The 22,391-nt window shown below is 50.8% G+C and overlaps 1 protein-coding gene across 1 annotated transcript in view; it reads right to left on the bottom strand.

The window, feature by feature from the left end:
* The window catches only part of CDH23 (cadherin related 23), a 223,127-nt gene that overhangs the window by 92,690 nt on the left and 108,046 nt on the right, over positions 1-22,391 (bottom strand). Inside the window, exons 10-11 of the mRNA XM_064513627.1 lie at positions 9,427-9,539; positions 7,201-7,389 (exon numbers count right to left, since the gene is read on the bottom strand). Of these exons, the coding sequence (XP_064369697.1) occupies positions 7,201-7,389; positions 9,427-9,539 (302 nt within the window). The remainder of the gene's footprint in view (positions 1-7,200; positions 7,390-9,426; positions 9,540-22,391) is intronic.

Below are 22,391 nucleotides of genomic sequence, written 5' to 3'. Positions count from 1 at the left end.
GTGCGACCCACACCCATCGCGGATCAGCCCGCCTCTTCTAGCCCAACCATTTTATCCACCGTTTCCCCCATCCTGGCCCTTATCCCTCGCCAGCCCGCAAAGCTCCTCCACCGCGCGAGGTCCTTCCAAGTGGCCCAACGCGAGGTGCTCGCTGCTCGAAGCCTCTCTGCCTAGGTCGAGGAGGACCACGGGCAAACGTGGCAGGAACTGGAGGTTAATTTTGTGCCATTTCATCACATAAGCAGTTTTTTTTTTTTTTTAAACCAACAGCTTTTATGTATTTTGTTTGGTTTTCACTCCTAGCAAAGCAGTTCTCATCAGCTCATTGCCCCTAAGAGAGGGAGAGGAAGGATTTCAGATCACGAATTGGGCCATGAGATGCTACGAGAGGGGTGTCTCCTTACCCAAGAGGATCAGCAGGGGCTTCAGAAATTATTCAGCTTTCCGTTACCCAAAGCAAGTATTTAACAGCACTTAACAATGGCTACAAATCAATTTAGAGTTAAAAATCCCCAACCAACCCAACCCAAGCCCCAAACACCAGAAGGCCCAGACAAGCAAGCAAGCCTTCCTCAACCACGCAGCTGTCTGAAACCACCGAGGAGCACCGGGACGTTGGTGGGCCGCAACCATTTTCAGCAGAAAGCGAGCGAGATGCTCCAGGTTTGGGGAAAGCAGCCCGGGATGCTCAGCAGCAGGTTTCCATCTCCGCCTGCTGATCCGGTACAGTGCTCCCCTCTGTTCCCGCTACCCTGGCTGAGCTGCAGCTCTCTTCTCCAAAGGGCCCCTGTTCCCGAAGCCCCAAAGCCGGCACATCTCCAGCTCTCCGCAGGGCCACGCTGGTGCATGCCTTTTAGGCACGGCCTAGTACCCACGAGCCGTGAGGAGTGCTTAACATCCCTCTTTCCGCCAAGGCTGCAAAGAAAGCAAAGGGCTGAGAGCTCAGGAGTGGCGGAGGAGGAAGGAGAAAAAAAAAAGGAGTTTTTTAAAGCAATTAGTGCCTCTTTGTACAGTTTGGATGCCGCACGCCTGCTTCCAGCTAGTCGGTGTAAAAAACGCTTAATCCTTCCTTTGAAAACACCGGGGTTATTCTCACCACCTACTTGGAGGCATTTAACTCGAGCACCCTCGGAGCTGCCCGCCTCTCTCCTACGGACGCGCCAGCCCGCTCGGGCTCCCAACACCTCCTGCGCGCAGGGTGCCGGAGCGCGCCGGCTCCAAACCAAAGCAAGCCCCTGCTTATCCCCGAGCTCCCGGCCCGTCCGAGCGAGCCGCTCCCCCTCCCCGGGCCGGCACCCCTTTCCCGCGGTGGCCGACCCCGGGCGTCCCTCCCGGAGCGGCTCGCTCCTTCCCCCACCAGCGCCAGGTTATCCGCTGAATTCCGCGCACGCGTGCCCAGACGGGATCAATCCAAGGCTGACTCGCCTGCAGCTTATCTCTGCTCCAAATGATTGATTTTCCCTCTTTAAGGGTAATTTGCTGGCGAATTCCGTGTATTGCAAAAACCCCTGTGAAATCTAATTCGGGCCGACGGGCAGCTGGCGCTTCGGGGAGCGCGTACTCGCGCGCCGCCGCTTTCCCTCCCCGCGTACATCATCTCTACGGCACGCGCGCCTGCCGTACGCACATCGACGCGAGTGGTGATTCACCCAGCGCACCTGCACACGCGGGGCACGCGCGATACCCGACGCAAGCCTCTCGCGCAGCTTTATGCAGCACGCGCCGTATATTTGCATAGCCTGGATTTAAAAAAAAATCCTCACTTATCTTCCTCAGCATGCGTATTTTTAAGAATTCTTTAAAAATTCTCTTAAAATGTCAGACCAACGCACTCGTGCTATATGCAGTCTCTGTCCTTTTTCTTTTCTCCAGTCAACCATGCCAAGAAAAATGAAATGAAAGGCAGGGTGGAGGAGCTGGTTTCTCCGGCATGCCCTGGGAAAGCACGCTGCCGCTTAAGACACCTCTGCAGATCTCGCGGCGATGCCAGCGGCGTTAAACCCGAGCAGAACGGCCCTGGCGGAGGGCAAGGAAGCTAGGATGAGGGATACCCCAGCCGACAGGCGCTTGCAGAAGTCATTACTGCAGCTGGACTTCAGCCAGCAGCTTCCGAAATTCCCACCCTACGCGTTCAGCACAGATCTCGGTTGCTCCATCAGCAACTCCCCCAGCGCCCTGAGTTACTCTTTCATCAGAAAACCAGTGCAAGAAATACGAAGTTCCAACTGCTCTCAACATGGAAACAAACCTCGCTGCAAAGCGGGGTCATTCGAGGCTTTAATCCTCTGTCTCGCGCACAGGATTTATTCGTCCCTGCTGATCTATCACGGCATGAGTGAGAGGAGGCTCCAACCCCACTTCTGCGAGCGGTATGAACATACACAGAGGTCTTCTGCAAAGGGTCTGTTTGAATGTAGGCTCACACTTCCAGTCTTTCACAAACAGCTTCAAACGGCTTTAGAAAGGTACTCAAGCGGGTTGCTCCCTATCTAGCAACGGGAGAAACCCAGCCGCAGAGGTTAATGCTTTTGTCTTGGTTCACAGAAGGCTGGGCCCAAAACCAAGCAAGCCCCGTGCAACCATGTCCCCTGAATTCAAGTGCTTTGGACGAGGCCTCTGGGAAGGCAAAAAGCAGGGGTGAAAATCAAACCCCGCTCTTCCCTCTGCTGCCCCAGCTACGAGAGCACGCCGGCAGCTACAGGGGTTCAACGCTGAATCTGGACTCGCAGTGGAAAAGAGACAAAGACCAGATGAGTTAGGGCAGCATGGGCAGGTGGAAATCCCCTGCTAGTTGCTCTTCAGGAGAGAACATCACTCATATGGGGCAGGTACCGGGGCCATGCACCTACTGGAACTCATCAGAGGCCAATTTCTTTCTAGCCTTTCTTTCCTGCAGAGAAAAAACAGGCAAACTCAGCTCAGCACCGCCTGGCCGTGCCCAGAATCCACCTCTGGGGTCATTCGCAGCTCTCACACGCTCCTTTTCCTGGCTCACACGTCCAGCAGCAAGCTCCCACCCCTGCCTCTGCGCGATCCGTGGGGCAGAGAGCCGCCCTGTTCCTCCGGCACAAACCCTTCTGCCCAAGTGGGGCAGCGCTTTGAGCCGACGTCCCCTTTTTTGGTGCTTTTCTGCAAAACCACCACCAAAAAGCACTCCAAGTGCATGCACCAACCCAGGGTGCCAGACACACAAATAGGTTGTAAAATTTGCTATTGCCTTCATCGCTTTTCCCTTAATCTTCCTGGCTAAGATGGATATCTTTCCACGTACACAGAAGTGCTCTGAGCACTTTGTTTAGAACAAGTCTTGTCTTCAAGTGAGACTGTGACCATGTTACAGCGACGGCAACTGGGAATTTCCAGTGAACAGTCTCAGTGTAACTGGTTTTGTCTTGAAGGCACCCAAATTACATACCTTGTCTGAAATCTTAATGTCAGCCTATCTCCAGCAAAGCACTGAAACACAGAGGCAAAATTAAGTATATGCTTCAAACACAGACTTCTGTGCAACGTAAATACGTTTTTAAGTGCTCTGCTGAATCATTTCATCTAACTCCTTCAAAAAGCAATCATTTAACAAGGTGCAAAATATACCAGAAGAAAAAAGGACCAAAACCCCACCACTTTAAAATGCCATGAGGTCCAGCAGCCACACGGCCCCAGGGACCCCTCTGGAGGGCAGGGGTTGCTCCACCCCAGTAGGACCTTGACAAGCCAAAAGAAAGTTTAAGACCCAAAACAGCAGCAGCAAAGTTTGGCTTAAGAAAGAAACCAAATTGCAAAGGGGCTCTGACATGGGTTGGGAGACAGGAGGCAAAATATATATGAGCAAGATGTTTTTCCTAAGAATATAGCTGATTTCACGTGTCTCTATCCATCTGCTCTCGTTTATTTGTTTAGCTTTCCCCCCAAGACACATATAATTCTCTTCTTGTTTTCCTTTGCCCCCTTTACAAATGAATCGTGTCATCTCCAGCATGAAGGCCGCGGTGGCGAAATCGCTTCTGTCAGCCACGTCCTCACTCGCCTCTCTGCCCGAGGACCTTCCTCCTCGCCGCCGATGCCACGTGCCCCTCTTCCCAGCCCTCCATCGGCAGCAGCCGCGAGAGCCCGGTGCCACCTCCGCCAAAGCTCTTTGCTAGCCCCAATCTAGCTGCTTTATAAAAACCTGGCAACTTTGATGGGGTTCCCCAGCACCTGACCTTGTTCCCCAGCACCTGGCCTTCAGCATCAGGCAGCTCTCTTCTGCATCCCTGCTTGTTCACCGAAAGGCGGGGGGACGCGGGACTCCTCACGGGCAACGCATTTCCAGGAGTGCTAGATCAAGCCTTGCTGTCCCAGGCAGACGGGCAACCCTGGGGGCAGGACGGAGCTTTACGCAGCTTTATGGATGTGAACGTCCGTTTATCCCTGGGAGAAAGGGCAGATTTGTGCCCTGATTGCTGTATTATTCCCACCTCCATTTACTACATCGCCTTTTCACTACCTGGATTTGCCCCCGCCCCATGCATTTTTTTTTCACAGTGCTACCTTGATGGTTAATCCAGTTGCTACACACAGACAGGGAAGGAGGCAAGTGTCCACTGCGGGAAATAAAAAAGATCCACAAAAGCATAGTGCATAAAACCCTCCCTCCCCCCACTGCTTTTAACTTTCCTCCCTCCCAATTTTCCAAGGCATCAGCTCTACTGTGCTCCTTATCAGTGAAAATACCACTCTGGTCAGAAGCAATCAGTGCTAATAGGACCATTTCCATACACGTGTACAGCAAAGCTCCCTCAGCTTTTCATAGCACAAGAGGCCCTCTCTCAGCAGTGTCAAAAATCCCTACCAATTGACCTGGGGAAATCGCACGAGGTTAAAGAAATACTCCAGAAGCCAAAAGAATGAGTCTATTTTTGTTCATACTATCAGGAATGTGAGGCTATTTTTTTTCTCCCATTTTAAAATTAGAAAGGCCGAAAGGCTGAAGTGAATTTCTGAATGGGAATCACTTCAGCAAAATGAGCTTTTAACCAGAAATAATGACAGATCCTTCATTCTTTAGGCATAAACAGAAGTGCTACAACGTCCTTCAAGCTCAGATCTGCTGACATCTCCGAGAAAGCACGACAGTGATTGTATTCAGAAACTATCCTAAGTATCTGTCATATCCATATCTTCCTTATTAGTAATTGACATTTTCAAGAAAAAACGGTCTTTTTATCTGCTTAATAGCTCATCTGCACCTCTCCAGGCTGAACTCATAACTCTCTGATGGTGACATCATGTCACAAGTAGACTATTAGTTCTGTGTCATAATCACTTCACTCGAAAAACAGGGATTTCGGTGTGGTTTTACAAGACTCGGTGCATTGCGTCCAGGCCTGGGGGAAAGGCAAATCTGTCATTTCAGCCAGCAAAGGCAACTGTCTTTCAACCACAAATGATAATTCACCACTTTTTAGTAGATGCACATTCTAATCAACCCACTGGGTTTTGGTGTGTGTGGGGGAGATGTTCTGTTTTGCATTCCTCAGTATTAGCACTGAGTTTACCTAAGCGTCAGGAAAAGAAAACATCGCAACGATGCCGTTTATTCTGCCGAGCATCCTTTCCTTGCCTCCTGCCACAGCCTGAAGGGGAACACGAGTAGCAGGAGCCTGTGGGCTGCGAAGCCGGAGCCTTTCAAAGAGATTTGAGACAGCTCGCCATGAGGTGTCAGCACTTCTTTAGAGCAGACGCCATACAGCGTGGCAGGGTCGTAGGGTACCAGCACCGGAGAGGCAAGACATGAACTGCACAAGTCAAATAATAAGAGTAATTGAAGACTGTAAGCCTAGGGCTGGAAAACATAATGGAATTCCTAAGTGGACCGGGCCAGCGCGTAATAAACAGGAGCTGCATTAACACAGCAAAAGAACAAGCCTGTAATGCTACCGGCCAATGTTACAGGGGTGACTGCAAACAGCAAGCAGTTCATTTTTAGTGAGAAAGCCGGTATCCCAATCCCCCACCCCAGCAAGCCTCTAGGAACCACGCGCCGAGTTTGCTACTCACAGCATCAGGTTATATAGGGGAGGGCACAGGGCACACGGACACCCCGCTGCCAGCCTCCGGATCATCCCCGTGCCGCGAGGAGAGGACAAGGTGCCGCCAAACGGGACACAAGCTGCGAGGGGCTGCAGTGGTTTCCTCCCACGTGGGTTTGTTCAAAGTCCCCGGCTGCCGGCGAGCTTGCTGTGCCCCGCACTCATTCCTGCTCCGCTCTCTTTACCAGCGGGACCGAGAGGACTTGGATTAGCGGATCAACGGGCTGCCTCAGCCACAGCAGCTTCCCGGGGAGTATGTGAGCCACGTGAGATTCCCCTCCTCATCTCTAATCGATACCTTGAGAATCACTACATCCATCTGTCCCCAGGCTTCCTACAACCCCACACTTGTGGGATGCTCTTACCATCACCCTCTGAGAGCAACAGCACCCATCGGCGCTGGGCGGAGAGGATGCGGTCGTTCCCTCCCCCTCCCCAGCTGCAGGAACACTGCCCTGTATTAAGAGGCACAGCCAGTATTTAAAATAGAAAAAGGAAATAAAAGAAACCAGACAGACTGACAGAAGCTGGATATAAGCTGTAGGAATGACATCGAGGAATTAACTGCCCCGGGCTGATAAAGCCCCGCTGGCACACTGCTTTCGGCCCCGAAGCGCCGCGGACGGGTGCGGACACCGCGGCTGTGCCCTGCTCCCCGGGACCGGCAGGCCTGCGGGGAGCCCGCCCGAAAATCTCCTCCCTCTCTCAGACGGACCGGCCAAAGGAAGAGCCGCGATTGCCCGCAGGGCGCTCTGAGAAGCGGGGAAGAGTCGGTATCTCGCACAATCCTATTTTCTGGCTCTCACTGGGCCCGCAATCCTCCCTGTATTAAAGCACAGCCCGTATTTGTGCCCGGGGGGAAGGTGTTTGTGCTCTGGGGACTGAGCAAGCGTAGCAATGGCAGCAATAAGAGCTGAAAAAAAATGGTATTGCGCTATAACCATGCACCTCATTGCAGATTGATCAATGGCACATGTTCCCCTGCGCTCCCCAAGTGCACCAGGGCTGCCTTACAGGGGATGCACAGCAAGCGCCGGGGCAGGGGATGGACGACACAGGAAACCAAACACAGCGACATTACGGGTGACTAAGTAGACAGCAGACCTCGACATTCCTGGTGGTGCCTCACCTCGTCTTTGTCCTGCACCTGGATGAAGAGAGGGAGGGCAAAGCCCACCTGGGCTAGCTCGGGGATGGCCACGCTGTACTCGGAGCTGTTGAACTCAGGCGCGTTGTCGTTGATGTCAATGACGAGGATGTTGAAAGTGGTGGTGACAGTGGCGTTGGAGGGCGTGCGGTCATCGTTCAGCTCTGTCGCCTGCAAGGAGAAAAAGCCCGAGGGCAGGCTTTAGTTTTCAAAGAACAAATGTAAAAAAAAGAAAAAGAAAAGTGCAGAGACCATTGGGTAGAGACCACTACAGAAAAGCACAGTCAATCACTGCTGCTGAGACAAAGTCAATGGAAACAAGAGTCTTTCCTCGTGCTTCATGTCATGTGTGCTGCGGGATCTGACCAAGACATAAGCAGGAATGTGTGTGTCACCGTGATGCCATTAGAGACTGCAACGGCTTTTGTTTCCTCTGCTTTGCCAAGGAAGGATGTTCATTTGGTTCTGCCCCATCCCTTAATCTTAGGCACTTCCCCACACAGGTGATGCCATTAAGAAACACTCACAGGGACTTTGACCTTCCCGCCCAACTCTTCCATTGCCCATGCTTCAGAGACACGTCACTCCTGCAAAAGCAGCCCCCTTGCCAGGAGTTTAGCGTTCCCCTCGGCTGGCCAAGGTCTCACTTGCCCCTTTCACGCAACAGCCATCATGATACAGCCTCACACCGGAGGATGTTAGAGAGCAGGTGCTTTCTCTGCAGCAAGCATTTAAAAACATTTTTCACCATCCAAAAAGCTGCCTTGCAAGATGCGGGGGACACCACAACGGGGCAACCAGCACTCTGACATTCTCCTCTGTCTTCTCCTGAGGAGAGCCCAGGCCCCGAGCTGACTGCGACAGTACTATTAGGGGGACAGAAAAGTAGGACAATACAGTAAAACAAGATTTGTAACTTAAAATAGGTTTGGCAACATGTGTCTAAATATACAGAGCTGAGTCATAACTCCGTATCGCACCTCTGTCTCAAGAAGGACTTTGGTTTTTCTTTCCCAAACAGAAAGAGCGCATATTTTATTGCCAGAGAAGCAAAACTTGCGAATGATATTTTCAAGCTGAGTCCCTCCTCTTGTCCTTCGGATAATCTCGTTTCGCTGTGGGTATAGAAAAGCGCACTAACACGACCCACATGGCTCATTGCTATTCACCACTTCTGCACACAACAGCAGAACACACTGATCTGAACAAGGAGAAACCCAGCTGTATTTTCACTGAGTGCTCCAGGGTGAGAACAGCAGAGAACATTTTGGGTTCAGGGTGTGGGCCACAGCGAGCTGGCATTTGCAGGAGTGATGCAAGGTTTGTGGGGAGAGGAAATATAATCTGTTAGACCAAGCCACATAACACAGTCAGAACTACATTACAATGCAGTTGGGAAAATGGGCAAGTTGTCAGGTTCACAAACCTTTCCAAGATTACACAGATATTTTTGGCCCTATTAAAAACAGACAACGTACATATGTTCCCTTTCTCCCTCCCTCAATTTCTACTGAATATAAAATAGAAAACTCGAACCCAAGAGGTTCCAAGGACAGATCCATGCATAAAGCCCCACACTAAGACCTGTGCCTGGGACCAAGAAGGGTAAATTCCTGTGCCTTTGCCTGACAAAGCACTGCTTTCCATAACACGGAGGTGATCCGCCCTCACGCAGGACTGGCTGCTGCCCTCCCAATCAATGACCCTTCCTACGGCACTGATTTTCCCCAGCCCAAACCAGCCAAATCTATACTTCTAAATGCATTTCCAACTAGCTGCCCAGCTTGGTATTGATTTTAATTAAGGGGCTGCGATTGGAGATGGGGAGCCGTTCTCAGGTGGGCCCAGCCGTGCTACAACACCATGCTCCGGTGCACTTTCTTCGACGAGGCGAGTTTCCCCCCTCCCTGTGCGTGCTTGGGCACGGCAGGTGCCCACACTGCCCTGCCATACCGGTGCCCCCAAAATGACAAAACGCTCCCTGTTTTTTTGATAGCAACCTTGGACACAATTCAGTGGCCTGAACGTAGACATTTCGTGCAATTTGAGACTGAGGACTGAAGGGAGGTCTATGGGGTGACAGCTGGAGGACAGGTAGGGCACCCTCGAGCACCAAAAACGACCCTGCCACCTTCCCCAACGGGGCTCGGCCGGGTGCCCTCCCTGACCTGCTGGGCCAGCGTGTCTCCTGGGCAGAGGAGCTCTCACCTTCACTGTGAGGATGAATCCAGCGCTGTAGAAGGGGTTTTCTCGGTCCAGCGGCCCGTTCAGGGTTAAGGCTCCACTGATGTAGTCCAGTGCAAAGATGCTGTTGGTGTTACCTGACAAAAATAAGAGCCAGTGTGAAAATGTGCACCCACCGAGAGGTAGTGTGAGAAGGAAGCGGGAGGACACAAGCCTCCTTCCCCTGCCCATCTCCAAAGATGATCAGACACAACGCTGGAGAGAGACATCTTAAGAGAGTGGACCTGTTGCCAGGCGAGGAGCCCCAAGCAGGCCACAGATCGCCGTGGGTGCTCCATACCTTTCACCCGGTCTCAGTGTGCTTTAAAATTTAATGGCTGTAATGGTTTTCTCCTCCTCTCACCTGCCCCAGCTCAGGGCTCAAAGTAATGCTTTCCTTCCAAGAGCCGATAACGTCGCAAACACTGCAGGCAGTGGAAGAATTTCAAAGGGTTTGGTTAAAATGTAAATGTATTCTTCCCTTTTGTCTGCACATCCGCTCCTCTGCCGACTGAGATGTCAGCACATACAGGCAGGCACGCGTCCGCGCTTGGCCCCTCAGCAGGCAGCAGACGCTGCACGGAGGGAGAACAACTGTGTTTGCACGGCTGCTGTGCCCAGCTCGTGGTGTGGGATGAAGGCAAGGACCTGAAGGACGAGCAGAGCTGGCCCCATCCCAAATTCACCAGCGGGCAGCACCGAGGTAGCCCACGAGGGCAGCAATGCAATGCCAAAGCACAGTGGCACACTATGGCCTCGACTCATCCTGCACAGCTTCAGGGTCCAGATGAGGAACGTGGTCACCCTTGGGCTCCCTCTGTAGCCACGGCAGGGAGAGAGGAGGCTCCAGAGGGTGGTTTGGGTGTCCCTAGGAGAAGCCCTCACTCCCCAGAGACCTCTCCTTGCTCTAGGTATAGAGAAAGGTGAGGCCACATGGCTCCCAAAATGGCATCTCAGGCGCTGGAGGGGAATTGAGGCTTCCTGCTGCCTCCTGGGGCAGCGTGTTATCTCCACGGTCTAGCTCCGCAGCTGAAACCAGGGCTGAACCCAGATGCTCACCTCCAAACAACTCCTCCTTGCGAGCCGGTACCAGACCCTGCTGCTGCCACACGTTCCCCTGACCTCGGCTTCCCTCTCCCTTGCGGAGCAGGACCTCCTCATTGCTCCATCAACCCTGCAACGTCTTTGTCTCCCTTGCTGGGGAGACCTTTCTGCAGGAGATCCAGCTCACGGATCTGGCCTCCGTGCTGGTCCTTGCTTGGGAACAACCTTACAGAGGGCTGCGTTGCACCCAGAGAGCATCCCCTTCTCACCTTTCCTCCCCTGGAATGAGACACCGAGCGACGAGTCAGACCGCACTCGTGTCTCACGGCCAGCAGATGCCGAAGAGATGAATTTTGCGCGCTGGGGATGCCCTTGCGACAGTCTCAGGTGCTCTCTCTTTTTGTCAGCCAGACAAAAGCCAGCAGTTGTTCTCCAGAGCCGGGGATATCTGATGCTGGCCTGCCACATCACCAGCAGCTACTAAATTAGTGATGAACAAGGCGATTAGCCCCAGGCAGATGGGCACCCGCATCACTCCCCTGACCATCTCGCACCGTGCGGGAGCTCCTCACGCCAGCCCCAAACAAGAGCGAGGCAAAACCACCGGCACGTTATATTCATCCCAGCCGAAAATAAAAAAAAAAAGCCCATCTTCTCAATATATCTAGGCATGAAAGAAACACATACAACATTTGTCATTTCCCTGGAAGCGAACCGCAAGACAAATCTGCTGTCACCAAAGTTGTTTTCTATCACTTAGCATCTCCCTCGCTCCCTTTCTGATCCCCCATTTAATCTCCTCGATGCCGCTCTGTTTTGGCCTCCCCTGGGACTGCTGCACCTCCCTCCGGATGGCTGAAACCCTCGGGGACAGTGCTGCCCCGTCCAAAGATTTCCCTCCTGGCCGAATCCCAGCTATAGCACCACCTTTCTCCCCCGTTTATGAGCCTTTACGTCTTCCCCTCGGACCCGCCACCACCAAGAGCCATCCATCTCCATCCTTGGACCTCTCGCCTCTCCATCCAAAATGGCCCACTGACCACTATCCGGCTTAACGAACTGGTACGGCTCTACTTCAAATATTAGCGGCAGGTCATGAGGAGCCGCTGACGGCTTTGTTCCCCGTGGGGCAGCACCTCTCCAAGGGGGTCATCCAGAGCCATGGCCTCCTTGCGAGCCGCTCAGCTTCGGACCTCCCACCTCACAGCTGCTTTGCCGCCTCCGCTTCGTCTGCTCCTGCTGGGGCCCCGCGGAGAAAGGCAGCGCGTAGGAAATAAATAAATGAATATACAGACACAACTTTGTTGTGTGCCACTGACCCACCTTGCCCAGCGACCTAATTACCCTGCCATCCTCACCTGGAGCCCGGCTGCGAGGAGGCCAACTCCTACAACCGAGTTTGCAAAAGAAAACAAAGCCGAAAATGCGAAGAATCTAGTTCCATGAACAGAGTGTCCCCCAATCGACCCTGTTAAAAACGTCCTCGTTACTCGTTAACTCGCTCGTTGACCAGGAAAACCGAAACCGCAGACTTCAGTTTCTCCCACAGGCCCTTGCACTCTTGGCAAGGGGAGAGCCTTGGGTCTGCGCAGGCTCCTGCCTCCTCGCTAGGACAAGACCGTCCTGACAAGGAGAGCAAAGACCTGCAGCAGGCGCCCCGCTGCTCGCGGCCACGTCGGCACCTTGGCTGGTTTCCCGTCTCTGAACTCAGCACGGCGTCCCCTCCCTGCCTTCCCTGGTCCTCATGACCTGCTCCCACACCGGCCTCAGCACCATGCCGTGGGGTTTCCTCGCTCCGATCAGGATAGGGAATATCCTCCCCTTATCTTTCTTTTGCCCAACTTTTGCTGCCACACAGGAAGATCTCAAAGCTCCTCCCTCAGCCAATTCCCCTCCTTTAGTCTTGGCTTCCCACCTTTTCTCTTTAATTTACGACCAACTCTCGAGGAGACTTTTTCTGATACCATGTTTGAAGGACACTCTACAAGATATATCGAACTGTGCTGCAAAGCATTTAAATGCTCCAGGATGCCATGTTGCCATGCTAAATTTTATGTAGCAGGGTGATCTTGACATGCCCCCCTTAATATAAAGTGTAATAAAATATGTTTTTAATCCCCAAACACTCTTCTGCTAATAGAGATCTGCTAACCAATAGACCAACTGGTTCTAGTGGAAATAGGTCAATAGGGCATGGTCCAAATATTCAACATAAAAGACTAAACACAGCAAGAAACTCCTATCCTAAAAATTGTTACACGTCTCGTATTTGACCACCGTCATTTTTGAAGGACAGAGAAATGAATTAGGGACCCAAACACACTCCCAGGCTGCACATCAGAGGTTTTTCTTCAGCTCAGCCTCCCAAACACTGTTCATATGGAAGATATGCATCCGATGCCCTCTGGGGCACCTTTCTGCTAGCAAAGAATTGCCAGGCTTTGCAAATTAGCCTCAGAATGGAAAGAGGTGTTTCCAAACTCGTCAGTCAGAGTCCTTTCACAATTTCCTCTACAATGCCTCTTCAGCCGTCAATTCGTTCTTCCCCTGACCAACGATCCCTGGTGAAGTACTCTCACTACAGAGCAATGCAAATTCCCAGGAGACACTCTCTTTGGAAAAATCTCTCTAATTATCTTCACATTTCTTCACCTTACTCATAGCAAGGAAATAAAAAGGGGAAAAAAATAGCCAATTTTGCTTTTCACTTCCTCAAGCCACTCAGTTTCTCTGCCCCTCCATCTCTATGATTCCTCCTTCACCCCTTGCTCTCTCCTTATGTCTCCACCAGCCTCCTGACCCAGCAAAAAGTCCCAGCCCGGGTTAAGTGCAGCTTAGTCCGCGGCTCACTGTGCAGACAGCAACACCGGCTGATGGCTTTCAAGTGGTTTGTCTGCTCCACTGCCTTAACACTGCTTGCTCCATCGCTCCTGGCCCCTCCGTGTCCTACAAGGGAAGGAGACCCACTGCCACCACCAAGGCCCTCCTGGCCAGGCATCCCGGGAACCCAGAGGAGCAGGGGGTGAATGACCCGGAGGAGACTGAGTGCGAATAGGAGATGGGGCAGAAATCAGAAAGATGGGGACTCAGGGAAGGAGGAAGGGAAGGGAAAGAATGAGTGGTAAAAGAGAACGGAGTGAAAAGAAACGCAGAGTACACGATGCTTTTAAATACTTGAAGAGCTAGAGGAAAAATAAGAATAAAAAAAAAGGACAAACCTTGGAACAAAAATTTGAATAAATGGAAGACTGCCACTGAAAACCACTGACAACGAGGATAAACTGAAGAGGCATAAAAAAAGAGGAGAACATTCACCAAGTCCACAAGAAGTATAGGAGCGCCCAAAAAAGAAACCCCAGCTCCCCCTTGCAGGCAAAACTGCACCACGTGCCCACGACGTTGTCCTCGGGAAGCAGCACAGTGGACCTGGCGCCCACTCCCTCCCTGGACGGCCTGTCCTGCTTGCTTTCCCAAACACCCAATAATTGGGATAAATTATAGTAATTTCATAACTTGTGCATTTTGGCAGACTCATTTCTCTTACCTGGCAGGGAACAGAGTTGCTCAGAAAACACAAATCTGCTCGCTTGTCATGATAGAGGTTTCTCAGGCAAAAGGTGGAGGGAAAGTGGGGGTTCCCCCCCGGGGTACAGGGACAACAGCAAAGGAAAGGGAAGGACCAACACGGACGGTGCTGGATTAGGAGCAACAGGACGGAATGACAACAGCCCATTCAGAGTGTTTTTCCAGGCTCATTGAAGAACGGATGGTAACATAGGCATCATTTTGGAGAAACACTGCTATAACGAGGGGTTTTATAGATGAGGACCATAATGTTTAATTGCCCTCAGCCAACTCTCTCAGTTTAAAAAGACCATTAAAAATACTGGCTCAAACCCAGAAGAGAGGGAAAAAAAAAAGACATTGATGTCTCCCCTCCTTCCTCCCTACTTCTCCGGCCTTTGAACATTGTTCAAAACCAGAGGAAGGAGAGATGCAGCTATTCTCCATCTCTAGCAAAGAAACCCGTCAGCCAGGGGAGCCGCTTCCCCTGTGCAGGCCAATTTCCCCCCCCATGAAGGGCCATTTGTCCCGGAGTGCTGCACCCTCGAAAGGACTCGGACTTGCTGAGCCGCTGAACTCGGAGCGAATGACTTTCACGAGATGTGAAAGGGGAACCCATCACACACCTTGTGCTGGATAATTTATTAATCAAAATGTGCTCCGTCAGGGCTCCTCGGCACTGAAATAGATGCCGTTGGATGTGGTTCATAGAGTCGGCAACAGACACAGTTATCATCATATAAATAGTCCATCAGCTGCTGTGACCACCTCACTGCTCTTCACCTTGAGTTTTTGCCCCCGTGCAACATGCGGAGAAGGCCTTCAGGGCAGCTACCCTGCTCTCCCCCCCAGCTCGCCCCTGCCCTCCAACAAATGACCTCCTCAGACCATGCCCCCCACTTATTTTCAAAGGGAACAAGCTATTTCCAAAGGAAAAGTGGTTACATCTTGGTCTTTACATCTTTGTGTGAAATCAAGATACTGCAACGCTGTGCTCCAGAAAAGAGCGCCCACCCTTCCCGCTCTGGACTTGGCTTTCCTCTTGCTCCTGGGGATGGGAGGCTCGCTCTGGGGCCACTAATTCAAGACCCAAGATGCACGTCGGCCCCCCTACGCACACGACCACACTGTGAACAGATGCTTTTTCAGCATCTCGCCCAAAATATTTGATTGCCTATTCTAGCAGAACAGGCAAAACTTCTAATCCTACGGATTCACAAAAATGCTTGTATGAAACGCTAGTGCAGTTCCCTTTTTTAGAACCAAACACACAGTACGAGAAAATAAACCGAGAGATTTATCACCTGATACACAAAACCCCTACCGAAGCCAACAGGAGCTATGGCTAGGTATCAGAGAGAAGAACAAAACCCGCAGAGTTTAAAGGTTCCTGATCCGAGCGTAATTCATCACATTAAAGGATGCTGAATCTTGGACCACAACGTCTCCCCTAGGTATTCTCAGATGTGCTCAGCGGTTTGAACAGACGGCAAATAACCAGCACCGCTTGGCTTGGTGTGTCGGCGGGATGGCGAACCTTAATGCTTTCATACTCACTAAAACTAGGACTTTCCTTCCCAGCAGTTAAACATCAGGTGGGAAATCTTGAAACTGGGAACAGGTAACTACACCCTGCACCAGCATTCACATTACAGGCGCTGTGAAAACGCCTGCACCTCCCCAAGAGCACAAATAACCAACTGCATGGTGAGACACGAAGCGCCCTGAAGGTCTCTAACACAACCTCCTGCTCAAAGTGGGACACGTCTCAAGGATTAACTACCAAGTATAAAAAGCCCCTCTTCCTCACAGCCTTCCTTCATTCCATAATCATGGACATTACCTTAAAGCGAGCCAAGGGGAAACCAGCCAACATCTGGATCGCGAGTCAAGACAGCAGAGTAACTCAGGAAAAACTACCGTAATTGTTTCTGCTGTGAGAAAACTTGCAGAGTTTGTACAGAAATGAAAAATCCCTTTCCCAGGCAGCACTTGGCAACTTCTCCTACAAGCAGTGACAAAGATCCTCGCGATATTACAGCCAGGGACTGCGGAGGAATACACAAGTGCAATACAGGAGACAATTACTCACGTAGGCATGATGCACAGGGAAATCAAAGGAAAAAGAAAACAAAAGAAAAGGGAAGAGCATTGTTCGTTCCCGCCAGGTCCTCTTCTGGGTCCACCTTTTTGTCCGTGCTCCAAGGATGAGATAAGGCTTGTAGATGTGTACTTCACTCATTTCTGCAAACGCAACAGTTTAACCCCACTGAACTTGCAGAAGATTTCATCATAGCAAAGAGGGAGCAGAAGGCAGTGCATATTCCCAAAGAGAATATGCTCTTGGCACGTTTGGATTTCCATCTCCGAGCAGCGTTTGCAGAACACACTTTCAGCCTGCGTATGAAGTAAGCACAGGCATAAAACGTGCACTTTCTTAATGGACACTGTGTCTGTGCTGGCTACAGAGACCCAGAAAATAGATCTTTTGTGCCTCTCACCACAGTGAGCAAACTCATCAGGGGAGCATGAAAGAGGGATGCTCTGATATGTCTCGTAACAACCCAATCAGCTCGTAATGTAACAACTACATCTTCAGGCTCAATGTCTTTCAGAACTTCTTCCATCCAGACTTATATTAAAAAACATCTCAGAACTCTTAATTTTTTCTAACCCAGACACGCAGAGAGACAGTCCAGGCTCATCCTGAGCCAGTGGTTGCTAACATCTCAAATACATTAAATCCCAGAAAGTTAAATAGAAAGCCCTAGAAATTAAACAGAAAATACTTATGGTTTTGTTTCATATTTACAAATAAATAGGAACGTAAAATTTAATCACCAAAGGACATTTGTTGGGGGACCACTTGCAGTGCAAGCAAACCGCTATCCCGACTGTATCTGTGTTCAGTCGCTCCCAGATGGACAGGGAGCCGAAGCAAGATGCTGACATGACGACCAAGCATTATTAGCACCGGGGAGGAAGATGGGAACCGATGAAGGTGAGAAGCCAAGGGCTACGGCAGCAGCCGCCATCCCTTCCTTGTGCTGCTTCCTCCCCTCGCATTGGCAGCGTGGAAAAACAGCCTTTGATGAATAACTCGGCGCGAGGCACTTTTCCACCCATCAGCATGTCCTCCTACAAAAATGTTCTGCTATGATGACTGCCTTTAAATCACACTGGAAGGCCCTCCTCACAGGAGCAATTTATGAGGACTTCAACACCCTGGTAGTTCACCAAGTGATCTGAATGTGGGAAAAAGTCAGCACAACGTAGGCCAACCGGCAATGGGGATGTTAAAATTGGCAGGCTGTGTTTCTAAGGTTTGCTCTCTGTTCTGATGTCCAGTTTAAGGGATTCAGGGAAACTGCTTTGTCCTGCCTTCTTTATTAATTCAGGTCAAGTGCATGGAGGGAGGTGTCAGCAGCTGAGGGACGGGAGATCTCTTTGGCCACTTCACCTTACCTCCGAAGTTCATGCTGCCTTTTGGAAGGGAAGGCAGCAGGGGACACCACATCTATTAGGCCCATATGAAACACAATTGGAGAGCTATTGCCTTTATTTTTTAGATAATATTTAATTCCTTAGCAGGAAAAAAACAGAGGAAGGCAAGAGAACAATTATTTCCAGACATGCCTCCTGGTTGCTTTTGTAATTCACACTTCTACTACACTGTGCAAATAATAATTTTTAATTCATGCTTCCCTTGGGAGGCACCAGCTTTAGGAAGAGAGTGCTTTACCACAAACTGAATCTCCTAAAGGAATCAATTTGGAAAAATAAATGTTCTAAGGGTTTCTGAAGAGCCCTAAGCGCCAGCAACCTGACTGAAACCCCAGACCTCCCTTCCCACTCTCCTCCAGGACTTTCCAGCACCATGAAGGACATATGGATTGCCCTTGTACAGGCTCCCTGCTGCCCATCCATCACCGGACCTGAAATTTGTCAGTCAGGCAGAGACTGACGTTTTGGCATCGCCGGCAGCCGCTGCTCTCGCAGCTGGTTTAACCCTTCGACGCCTGCCCAAGCAGCATAAGTCACCTTCCCATCTCCACAGCAGGAACCCGCTTCAGGAGGGTTTGGCCATTCCCGAGCTTTGCCGAAATACAAACCCTGACTGTCCCAGCCAGTCCCTGCTGGAAATCAATTAAAGCCCCGCTCCTGTTGACCTGTCATTTTCCCTGCATTCACAAATAAATGAGATAAACAGCGTATGCCGGCAAAGGGAAGCACTGCTCCAGGCTGGATGTGTAACATTCAACATCCACGGACATCTCTGCTTCAGCTCCTCGGGGCTCATCATCCCCTGCGGTTTTAGCGTGGCCAAACAGGGCTGCTTCGCAAAACACCCAGCAACTCTGGAGACACGGCAAGACACCCAAAGCGAAACAGATGCTTTACCGCTAGCGAGTGAAGCGCTGGACTGTAATTGCACCGTACAAGCTCGCGGGCCAAAGTCCCTTCCTGCCTATTAATTAAATTGCCACTTAATTCATGATAAAAATCCTGCCAAAGGATTCCCTGTTCCCCAGGGGATGTTCGGTAGCAGCAAGCATGAAACCACACGGCTGTCTCCGGGCCTGATCCTGCTGTGTGCTCCCGGGGTGCTCCAATTTCGGCAACCTGGAGCGGGTCATGTTGAATGAATGGGAAGGTGATGGGGGGCACTGAGAAATGCAGCTCTGCCCTCCTGCAGAATCAGTTCCCAGTGCTCTGGCCAAGCGTATGCAGCCAGGGCAGTGTGAAATTAATTTCTTCCAGATAAATTTTGCTCCTTCCCTAGCAAAGGCGCTTCCTTTTCTAAAGAGCAGCCAGCATCAAACATGGGGAAGAGAAGGAGCGCTGCCCATCCAGCAAAACGCGGACACCTCCCTGCACGTGCACGCACGATCCCGCTTGCCCTGCACATCCTCGACATCTCCTGGGGGCACAAAAAAGGCTGGAAACGCAGCTGCGGTGCTCACCCACTGACATTCAGCCAACTTGAATTTCCTCCCTCGGGAAGCTAATGATGTCCCGAACGCCCACCACGCTTGCCGTCAACTTCCCATCACCTGTTGCAGCCAGCGTGCCTCTAGGAAAATCAATCTCTGTTAGACCAGAGAGCTCCCCTAAATGAAAAGTCTTATCTAGACCAGGTCATGTTATATAACAAGTCACTTGCTTTACCTGGGAAATGAAAGATGATGAGGCAGAGTCCCCGGCACAGAGGCTATCTCCATAAATCTGCCAAAAAGGCACCGTGGATTACTGTGCGGGATTAATTATCTGTCCTTCAAACAGAGCCCTGACCTCAATGGCTGAACATCTCCAACCTGTCAAAGCAGCCCGGGAACTTCAGAGCGAGGGGATGATTTCGTACGGTGGAGCAAGGGCAAGCCGCTGGCTGGCAGCGCTTTCCTTTTTGGACAGCCGTTCCCCAAGAACGGGCAAGGACCTCCATAGCCAGCGCCACTGCTTTCCCTGCTAGAGCCTCCCTGACTCACCCGGGCTCAGGCATCACTACTTATCTCTGTTGCTTTTATTCTTGTTGACCCAATTTCTGGCTCTCCTAGTCGAGTCCTGTCCCAGCGCGCCCAGGAACAGGGCTACAAACCGGGGAAGTGCTGGAGAGGACCCCAGTGGGAGAGACGGCTCAGAGCTCTGCTCCACCTAGGCTGGCACGAGAAGAGCTCCTTTCTAGGAAAAGCAACACAAAAGTTCCCACCGGAGCCATCGTGGTTCAGCCGTAGCAATGGGAACCCCGGTGCAGACAAGTCTCCTTGGTGGCTTTTGGCATTACAGGGTTGAACTTTGCATTTTCAGTTTGTTTTTCTTTTTAAATGACGTTTCGCACTGTGGTCATCCCACTCTTTCCAAAGTGTAAGGAAAGTAGTATGTGTTTTCATGGAGTTAAACACTCCTTTGACTGGGAGGAAGGGAGAGAAGTAATTTAATGGATTTTCCATATAAGGGAGGGAAATAAATCCATGAGCTGGGCCCCGGCAGGCAGGCTTTTCTGCCACAACAGGACAACTCAACCAGGTCTAGCCAAAGACGTGACACAGCTAGATCAGGGCTTCTATACGACTTCAGACTTAATAGCTTTGTAAGCTGACTGCATAAAGTTAGATCTTAAGTCTTATTTTATGTGGTTATGGTTAATCTTTTAGTTTTATTGTTTTCCTGTCATAGGAGAACCTTGTGCTTGGAGATAGCTATATAAATAAGAGCTTCTGCAGTATATCCTGAGGTGTGTACTAGCGCACAGCTAGGAGAGGGCTGGAACTGAAAAGGACAATGGCAATTTCAAATTAATCTTTATACCCTACCTCCAAATCATACTAATGTTCTGGATATTAATAGCCAAGGAATGATAAACATCGAGGGTGCTTTTCAGCATCCTCACTGCCATTTATTCAGCACAAGCACTGAAATCAGAGGGGCCAGCACTACATGGGCAGCAGGACTCCTTGGAGGCCCGGGGAAAGGGCCTCACCCTTCCTTGCCCCAGTCTCCCCACCCGGGAAATGGGAGTAATGCTACCATCATCTTCTCTTCTGCATGTGAGCTGAAGAGCCAGGTATAATTATTACTTCTACTAGCCATTTTCACTTTTGTTTATGGTCAGTTTCTAATTTAATTTGCTTCCCAATTCCCCTACGCTAGACAGTTTTTCCAAAACCGCCATAAAAATTCACCAGCTCAGGCACAAAATCTGCTCACTGACCTTTACCATCATGATTGAGGATAATGACAAATTAATTAGCCTTTACCTGGCTGCCAAAAAAAATGCTTGCCTTGCGTGAACCGGATTTTGGAGAAGATGCCTCGGCGCAGCACCTTCCCCTTGCACGGCGGGCCGGGAGCCCTGCACGCACACCACGCGGTCGTCCCTCCGTCTGTCCGCGGGGTTGTTCCCTCCCAGCATCCCGACCGCGCTGCCTCGCTGCAAGATGCTGCTGTTGACAGGAGAATGACCGCTGACCAGTTTGGAAAATACTCTGCAATTCTTATGTTCTCGGCTTGGGAAAAAAAATGCAAAGCAGTTTAATCACTTGTGGCTTTGATGTGTTCTGCACGATTCTCTAGTGCGATAGCTGCCCCCCCACCAGGCTCGACCTGGGGCGGGGATTAAGCTATTGGCATATGCAGGCAAACGCAAGCATGTTTGCACATATCTGACTGCCTGTCAGTCCACACACGGCCACCACCAAAAGGCTCTGAAAGCGTGGCCGGCTCGCTCGCACAGTCCCTCTGCCGGGTGCGACAGCCAGGCTGGCGGGTACCGTGGCACCGAGCAGCGCTCGGGGGACACTCGCAAAGCAGCGTCATGGCTACTTTATAGGAAACCCAAAAGATAAACATAAAAGTAAAGCCTTGTACAAACACTCTAGGGAAAAATCCAGGATCCAAGGTCTTGCTTGCTTGATTCTATACATCAGCCCTGACCTTCCAATTGAGCCTGATGGAATCATGATCCGATCTGTGCATTTAGCAAGTCAGCCCTCTATAGACCTCATCATTGTTTCTGCAGATTTTAGCCATCATGTACAGACTATTTGAAAGCCAGGAGCTGTTTATATTGCTTTGATGCTGACAAGGAAAAATAAGATACCTAAAACTAAGAGCAAATGAAGGAAAAAAAACATAACATGAAACTAGAACTTCACATCTAGTTCTGCAAAACCATCAGATCTTTATATACCACAGAGCTCGGAGGAGGCTCCGGTCCCAGCGATGCAAAAGGCTGGGAAGAGCTCATTTCTGCCAAGGGCCTGGCAATCAGCAGCAAAAGCTCATGCCTCTCTGACGAAAGCTATTAAACTCCCCAGAAAGCAGCAGCCTGCTAAAGGCCCTGCTCGCACGTCAGAACAGTCTGCAACCTTCACAGGTCCTTCCTCACCTCTGTTACCAGCAATGCTGGTTCAATGCTAATGGAAGAGCTAAAAAGGCAAAGTCCCAGTGATTTTACTGCCACAGAGCCCTTAACTGCTTCCAATAGACCCTGCCCTAGGAAAGGAGAGGTGGACATCTAAGAAGTCCAAGGAAACAAGAAAAACCAAATATGTCACCCCAGATGCTCCAAATCTCAGCCTGGCCACGCAAGAAAGGAGAGAGGGAAAGCAGTCTTTTGGCAAATCCAGGAGGCTCACTGATAGCAGGGCTATGTCTCTATTCCAAACTTGAGCAACAAACCAGCAAAGGAGATTGAAGGTGAAAACTAAACTCAGAGCAACACTTTGAAATGATATTCTATGTGGACAGTCTGCAGAAAAGTCACAAAAATACCCAACTGAGTATCCATCTAGCCCAAGACACGGTCTATAATCATGGCCATAAGCAGCTGCCTGAAAGAGGGC

The sequence above is a fragment of the Dromaius novaehollandiae genome, chromosome 6 (assembly GCF_036370855.1).
Source record: "Dromaius novaehollandiae isolate bDroNov1 chromosome 6, bDroNov1.hap1, whole genome shotgun sequence".
Lineage (NCBI taxonomy): Eukaryota > Metazoa > Chordata > Aves > Casuariiformes > Dromaiidae > Dromaius > Dromaius novaehollandiae.
This window is presented reverse-complemented; position numbering and strand designations above follow the sequence as displayed.